The following is an 8,382-nucleotide window of genomic DNA, read 5'->3' as shown; positions in this document are numbered from 1 at the left end:
AATTTTAGAAGTGATGCATAATTTAAAGAATATAAACTAGAATTCAAGAGAGTATACCCTCTCGCCCAAGCCCTAGGGCCGTGTAACTAGACTCAAAACTTCTGTACCCCTTTTTCCTCTTTCCTTTTGCATTTATCATTCACCCCCCTTGTGGTTTCTTGCGGTTACAACTCCTTGTGAGTGGGAAACTCCTCTCATGATCTTCCGACACGTAGCCTTCTTGAATACACTTTCCAGATCTTCCCTCTCTCATTTGTGACTTGTTTTTCATGTGGGTCCACATTAATCTCATTCCTATCAGATTCTCAGGGGTTTCTGGAATTCACCTTGGGTTGCTACAAAGCGATTGGATAGAAAGATCCAAGTAAATGATTTGATTGATAATCATACCACGAGAGTAGACACAACTTCAATTGAGTACATGTGTCGAAGCTCGAGAGAGGATGACACATATCAAAGAACATTCACCATCACAACTTAAAGTTCATGAAAAGGAGCAAAACAAGGATTTGCAAGTGTAAAGGCGGTAACCCTTATCTTGGGAACTCTCATTAAATTAGATTTCAATCCTTTTTAATATTTTATAATTATTGTTGTCAATTTCTCAATCATTCTAAATTCAATTTTATTTCCTTATTTGAGTTAAGTATAAATTAATTGGTATAATTAAAGGAACTTTCCAATCCTCGTGTGATCGATATTTTATTACTTGATGATATAATCATGCACTTGCGATTTGCCCTATCAATGTATTATTTCATATGTCAAAGTACATATCCAAAATAATAAGTACAATGATGAGAAGACTTTATATAAAAGATGTATACATTATATTTATTCGAGTTTATGGTTGAGTTCAGGTTCAAAAGCTGACCTGATCGACATTTAGGGTCGGGTTAGCTTCAAGTTTAATACCAAATCCAGATTAAAAAAATGATCCTACTAACATTTAGGGTCGGGTCCATGCTCACCCCCACCAAAACATTTCACTATATATTTAATATTTGTAATAAAAGTGTAATATTTATGTAATGTTAGTGCAAAAACTTATACATAATTAATATATCATTTTTAATACTCATTTGTATTTTAGATGAATGTGATATGGAGAATGTCCCAATTGTATAGTCTAAAAATAGCCTTTATTGTCTTTATCTGAATGGTCTTACATTGTCTTTTGGTGTAAATTGACACCTGATCCATTATCCAATAGTAATATAAGGACCGTCAAACAAAAAATTAGATAAAGTTTGGGTTATTTTAAGTAATAAATAAATCTTTTTATAAGGAGATAATTTATCTCCTTAAATTTAAAGAAATAAACAATATTATAATATTATAATGTGATGAAAACAGTTTATTCTTATAAAAAATAATAAAAAAGTGACAGAAAACTTGGGAGAAATGGCATATTTATAAGACCCAAAAGGACAAAACGAGAACACAAAACCAGTAGCGAAGAAAAGAGTTTTGTTAGTTTCAGAACTGAACCCACGCACCTCAAAGATCTTCCCTTTATACACTTCTGTAAGCACCCAATTTTTCTTCTTCCACTTTTTTGATCTTCACTCTCTCCAATTTCATTCTCCAACACAAACACTATCATGGGTCAATTACCAATTTTCTCGTTGGTCTCTCTGATTTTGTGCAATTTGTTATAGCTTATTGTTTTCTTCAGAGTTTGAGAACCCTTTTGTGGATTTTGGATTTTTGTGCTGAAAAGGTTTCAATTCTGCACAGCTTTTGCGGAATTATTTGGTGGGGTGGTCGAAGGTTTGAGAAGTTGCTCGATTGCGTAGCTTTGGTGAATTGGAATTTCAAGGGATTTTTTTTGCTCTGGAACTTAAAATTTATCATTCTATCGGTTAGTTTTAGCCTCTGTTTTGATTCCTGCAGAGTTGAAATTTTATTGTCTGTGTGCACAACCCATTGATGTTGCTGTTCACGTGTAGGAATATATTGTTTTTAGGGGCATATTTGGTGAAAACTTCGAGAACTATGCTCAAAGGCACTTTTTGATAACTTTTGAATTTTTTTTAACTTTGCGTTTGGATATTTAATCATCTTAAAGCTATTAAATGAGACTGTAAAAATCAGGAAGGAGTTGTCCATGCAAATTACTGGAAACTGTTTGAAATTAGTATTTCAATGGATGTGTGTAAATTGCACGTTTTTTTTTCTTGGTCCAATTTTTCTCTCTTTTCAAAGCTGAACTTATCTAAGTTATTGTCATCCCTGTTGAAAATAAAAGGGGGGAAATTGAATTTGAGATAGTATAACTGCATAAACAAAGCAATAGTAATTACGACTCGAGTCATTTAAATTTATTTATTTCCATGAGAAGGATTTCCGAAAATTGGAAAATGTCAGCTAATATATGGCTACTCAAGCATGGCCTTTCAGAAAACTTAAAAGTTTGTGTTTTTCTAAATTATTTGATTTTATTTATAGTCCATCGAGGGGTTTGTAAAACTTTTACTTTTATAATTATGCTATTGTCTTTCTATGGATTCTTTCTATGATATTTTTTTGTTGGCGCAACGATAAAGTTGTTACCCCAATCAAACTCAACAACAACCTCTCTACATGGGAGGGTATGTCTGCATACATTTACTCTACCTAGACCTACCCTGTTGGGAGCAATGTGCACTAGGCAGCCCCTTTTCTTTATTAGTTCAGAAGTCGATTTCATTTGCGATTTGGATTCTCTACACAAATTTTATGGCCTCTGGTATCTTAAAATTTAAAATTCCACCAATATGGGCAAAACTAAATGAAGGAAACACTTTTTGCACTTGCATTTTGGCTGAGGGCATAGGATAAATTTTCCTGTTAGACTTGTACTGGGTATACTGGAAATTTGGAAACACTTTTTATCAAATAGTTTTGTGGAATGCTATGCTACGGTTTTTTAAATATCTTGGAAGCATAGTTTCTGGTTACTCATTAATGGTTGTGGTCATAGATAGAATAATATTTCCTCTTAGACTTATACTGGGAATGCTCTGTCAGTCGGTCTTGTTTTAGTTTTAGAGTTTGTGACACAGGTAAAATGATGATTTGTTGGAATGCTCTGATTAAATGTTTTGGAAACCTCCTTCAGTGTAATTTAACAGCTAAACAACATATAATATAAGAGAGTGAATTTATATAAATTTGGTTTTTTTTCATGTGATGTGATATGAAGAGATATGTTATCATCTGTTCCATTGTGTGCTCCTAATGAGTTATTGAAGATTCTTTTACTTTTTCACATGTGGGAACAACACTTGATGCCAATCTCTGTTTTAGATTGCTGGGTTGGCCATTATGATTTATGATCAGTTTGGTATGAGGGTAAAAATGGTGGTGAAGATTTCAACTGACGAGTTTATGATATGTTTTTCAAACAAATATGATCTGTGAAATTTCTGGCTCCGTGTCAAACATACGGTTAGCAGGTGCCATGGTTGTTTCTTTGGCATGCTGCCTATGGGTGCACCCACCTCTGCAATCAATACATAATGTTGGTTGTTTTGTGTTTACAAAGAAAAGAGGTTCTACCAAATGGTTAATTGTTTTGGAACCGCATGTAGTGATAAATGAGCAGTTCAATAGACCATTTTGTGGTCATGAAGAAAAACTTAGGACGTGATGTAGGAAGAGTGAGTCTCCAACAACTGGCCATTATAAACGAAGACATATCAACTCAAATAAGAACAGACACCAAACCACACACTCCCTTAGATTGGAAATGCATATATGCAATGTACCTTGTCTGTATAGAGATTGGTCAGCTTTGTTGAGTTCATAGTTTTGGCCTTGTTCATTTGTTTCATGTTTTTCTCTGTTTGAGGATACCTTATCCTCACCGACATTGTACTTCCCTTCTTTTATCTTTAATAAGATTTCTTTATCTTTTTAATCAAAACTTGTTTGCCCTCATGCAAAAAGGGCGACTTATCTCTGATGAAAATCGCAAGTGGTTTTGGCAACTAAAATAGTGTCATTATCAAAGCAATTATTTGATCATTGTTTACATCATGCATAATATACATTTATGTTGATATTGTATAATCGAAACATCATTTCACATTGATAGATGACAAACTTTTTTGTCATATAAAAATTGCAGTTGACAATGATCCAATCACTCATGAAAGATTGAAAAATGGATTCTGAAGGCAAAAAGTTTGGAGGAGGTATGTAAAAGTTTGACATACTAGTGTTTTGCATTGTATGTGCTACTTTTTACATGTTTGTTGATTAGGAAGATCTCAAAGATTCAAACTCTGTTTGGTACTCTCTAGTTTTCAAATTTACATTCAATTCGTGAATTTTCTTGCCAAAACATCATGTTTTGTTTACTGGACCTCAGAATTTGCCACTATTTTTATAAGTGCTTAAATATGATTATTTCCTAGCATATTGTCGAATTTATTGTATTTTTTGGAAAGTATATAAATGCTATTAGCATCTATTCAGAATTTGAATTTTCCATTGTTTACTTAATTTTTATGTAATATTGTCTCATTGAGGACATATTGTGTCTTTTGACCCATAGGACCGAGGGAATTGACAGGTGCTGTGGATCTTATAAGTCAGTTCAAATTGCTACCACACTTTGAGTTCTTCTGCAAGAAACCACTTCCCGTGTCGGTTGCAGACACACACTATCTCCACAATGTGGTAGGAGATACAGAAATACGAAAAGGAGATGGGATGCAGGTTGATCAACTCATTCAGAACACATCATCCTTTAGAGAAACAAGTGCTCGTATACAGCCTTTTGACCTAGATATTCTCAAGGAGGCTTTTCAACTAAGAGAAACGGGTCCCATCGATTTGCCCCCGGTAAGTAATTTTCTTTGATTTTGGTCACACTTAACTTGCTATTCTTAATTGACATGCTATCTTAGTTTTAAAAAATAATACTGGGCCATTGGTTTAGATGTGCTTATTCTTTGTTTTTTCTCTAATAGGGGGAGAAAGGGATTTCAACTATTGCTGGAAAATCAAAAGGTGAGTCTAAAGACAAGGAGAAGAAGCATAAAAAGCACAAAGACAGGGACAAAGAGCATAAGAAGCACAAGCATCATCATAAAGACCGAAGTAAAGATAAGGACAAGGATAGGGATAAAAAGAAAGATAAAAGTGGGCATCGTGATTCCAGTGCTGATCACTCAAAGAAACACCATGATAAGGTTGAGAAGTTTTAATTTGCTGCATCTACATCATTCTCATTGATTACAAAATAATAACCAGACTTCTAAAAGCCCCGTCATACCATTATATTGCAAATTAATTCAATAAATTGGCTTCATAAAGTTTTCATCTGTGTTATGCTGATGATGCTGTTAACCCTTAATTGCTTGGGACTTAGGAATTAGGATCTAATGAAAGACATCTATTTCATTTGGTGTCAGCGTTATAAAGGGGCTTTGTTTCACATACTATTTGAAAATGTTTCAAAAATTTAGTTTTATTCATAATATTTTACTAATGTGATGATTACAGAAAATCAAGCATGATGGAGATGATGATATTAATGATGTGCACAAACACAAAAAGAGTAAGGTAATTAAAAGAAAGAAGCTTTTTCTCGGTACAAGTTATCAGCCACTTTTTTCTATCTCGACTCCATATGCTTTTGTTGTCTACCTCTTCTTTTAGGTTAAATGTGTCAATCTTAAATGAAGTTTTTTTCGTAAATTTAATGCAGCACAAGAGCTCAAAAATTGACGAATTGGGGGCTATTAGAGTCGCTGGCTAAAATGATTACATACTGTAGTTTCTTGGTTGTCATCATTTGTTAAAATTTGGAGGGACCTCTCACTTGACATTATCAGATTCCTTGAGGTACTTCATTATATTGTGTTGTCAATGTGCTTCGTTCTTTTTGTAGTTTTCTTTTTTTATAACAAGTTGGTGGTGCAACTTTAATTCCTTTGTTTGCTAAATTTTTTAGTGATCCATTTGATTCCTAGCCATAAGATTACATAGCCATCATAAGCCATATACAACAACAACCAAGCCTTAGTTCCAATGGGAGGTCGGCTACATAGATCTAATGCCATAATATTCAATCATAAATCATGTTCATTGACAAAACATTGATCTCTAAATATTTCATAATTGTTCTGCCTACGATTTTTCTTGTCCTCCCATTGCCTCTAGAAATTGGACTAACTTCAATTTGATCTACTACCCTTATTGGAGCTTCTAACGGTCTCCTTCACCTATGTCCAAATCATCTAAAGCGCGATTTGTCCATCTTTTCTACAATAGGAATTACCTCAACTTTCCCCTAACTATGAAGCACGAATATGGATACGTGTGTCGGATACAATACGTATCTGATATGTCGACACGACTTTTTTCTAAAATATAGGATACGATACGTTCAAAGATACGTGTATAAAATAGTAAAGAATACATAAAATATGATAAAATGTTAAGTATAAATCAAAATATCAAAAGTAGAAAATATAATGGAAATTGTAAATCATTGTCCTCCAAAATTCTAAGTACTAAAACTAGAAAATAAAGTAGAATAATTCATAAAATTGATAAAACGTATCTTATCTTATCATATTTTTTTTGTTGAAAATTTTTAACTTTTTTTTTTTTTTTTTTTTTGGATATTCTAGGAATATGTATCCTTCACGAATCCGAGCATATCCATGTCGGATACGTGTCCGACACCGACACGTGAAGGTGTTCAACGTATCTGTGCTTCAGAGCTCCCTAATGCATTCATTCATAATCCTATCTTGTCCAGTATGTGCATTCATCTAACGAACATTCTCACCCTTGCTACATTGAGCTTATTCTTTTGTTGACATTTTACTGTCCAACATTTATGGCCAAGTTGACAAAAAACTCTGAAGGCACAACAAATCTCTATTGTCAATTTCAAGTGTATTAGTTGGGGAAGAAGAGGGAGGGCAAAGCTGAGAGTGATTGTTTATCATTTATGAAGAATTTTAATATGAAACTAACAGTAGCTGATGTGATTTTATAATTTGTTCATCATTCAGGATATATTGTGCCCCTCCCCCATTCTTTTAGAAGAGAGTTGATTTGCCCTCATCCTAAATCCTACTTTTATAGTTTTTGTCTGCGAAAAATCTTGGGTGGTGGTCTAGTTTTTTTGCAAATTAGACTCTTCAGAACTCGGAGAAAGTTATGAAAAGTGCTTCAGATTTGATTTGTAGTTGCAAACTTTTTGTATAGAGCTTGTTTTGTTAAGAGTTAATTGTTTGAAATGTGAGGAAGAGTTTTCCAGAGGATTATGTCTTATTAACCAGGATTGCAGATTTAGTTTGGTTTTCCTTTTCTTTAAGGACCTAATATTTTCTTCCATCTCATTTCTTGAAAATTCTGGCGATAATCCATATAGGCTTATGCTTCTCTAAGTCCTCTCTGATATAATTTCTCTGTTTGTTTCTTTTAAATAAAAAATAATTTCACATTTAGAATCAGTGGGAGGTTTCTCTTTTATGTTAATTTCTTGAAGGACGAAACTTAGGTATTGTACTCTGCTTGTGGTGTTGTTTTCTAATATGGATATAACATGTTAAATAATTCATCTTAGGAACAACACCACAAGCACCCATATAATCTATGTTTTGTCCTTTCATGAATCTCGAACAGATATGTAAAGGAAGAACTAAAGAATCTTCACTTAAGGTTCTGGCAATGGAATCCATGGTAGTTAGTGTCAATTTATATTTCCAAAGCTAGATAAGCTCATATGTTTTATATCTATTTCATGATAAGCGTTGTCGATAGCCTGGTATATATAATGTCTTCCATTTTTTTTGCAGAATAGCTAGTGATCTGTTTGACTAAGGATTTATCATGAAGGTGAATTCACCTGAAGGAAAAAGGTATAATTGCTGAAGATAAAGTTTACTTTTTGTATAATAACAATCATCTTATATTCTTGCCAGTAATCTGCAAAACTTTGGTCTTATTTTTTCCAGTGTTTTTGGCGCACTCAAAATATTCTCAGACATGTATGCATTACTTTGGTTTAAATATTTGCTAAACTAGAGCTAGCAGGTTCTTTTTTTGGATACTGAATTTATTAGTATAATGGGGTGTTGTATATATCCATTGCTTTCCTCAATATCATGTATCTAAACTAACATTAACATACCCCATGTTTCTAACTCCTATTCTCTAACTCCCAATTCGCCATATCCTGTGAAGCTGTGTATATTGAATAATTCATTTTGGTGAACCAAAATAATATTGTTTGGAATAAAGGTTTTGAAGATTTGACTGTGTAAGGTATATGAATATTTGTTTAACATTAAGAAAGAGCCTAGCCCTCTACAAATCCAACTGACTTTAAGGCTCAGTTTACTGTTTTCTTTATTGTTGAACTTCCAAAAT

At 33.3% G+C, this 8,382-nt stretch overlaps 1 protein-coding gene across 6 annotated transcripts; it reads left to right on the top strand.

Annotated features, from left to right (window-relative positions):
• Nucleotides 1,429-8,033, top strand: LOC109336864 (mediator of RNA polymerase II transcription subunit 19a-like). Of its 6 annotated transcripts, none has more exons than XM_019573685.1 (8): nucleotides 1,430-1,527; nucleotides 1,741-1,864; nucleotides 4,115-4,181; nucleotides 4,544-4,833; nucleotides 4,962-5,183; nucleotides 5,497-5,556; nucleotides 5,702-5,838; nucleotides 7,809-8,033. In XM_019573685.1, the coding sequence occupies exons 3-7, from the start codon at nucleotides 4,151-4,153 to the stop codon at nucleotides 5,750-5,752; spliced, it is 654 nt and encodes a 217-aa protein (XP_019429230.1). In that variant the 5' UTR covers nucleotides 1,430-1,527; nucleotides 1,741-1,864; nucleotides 4,115-4,150; the 3' UTR covers nucleotides 5,753-5,838; nucleotides 7,809-8,033. The 6 variants fall into 6 exon arrangements, with proteins under 6 accessions (XP_019429228.1, XP_019429255.1, XP_019429230.1 ...); XM_019573693.1 differs by having other exon boundaries at nucleotides 1,724-1,864; XM_019573683.1 differs by lacking the exon at nucleotides 1,741-1,864 and having other exon boundaries at nucleotides 1,429-1,527.

Source organism: Lupinus angustifolius, chromosome LG02 (genome assembly GCF_001865875.1).
Source record: "Lupinus angustifolius cultivar Tanjil chromosome LG02, LupAngTanjil_v1.0, whole genome shotgun sequence".
Lineage (NCBI taxonomy): Eukaryota > Viridiplantae > Streptophyta > Magnoliopsida > Fabales > Fabaceae > Lupinus > Lupinus angustifolius.
Note: the sequence above shows the minus strand (reverse complement) of the source record. Positions and strands in the feature narration are given on the sequence as shown.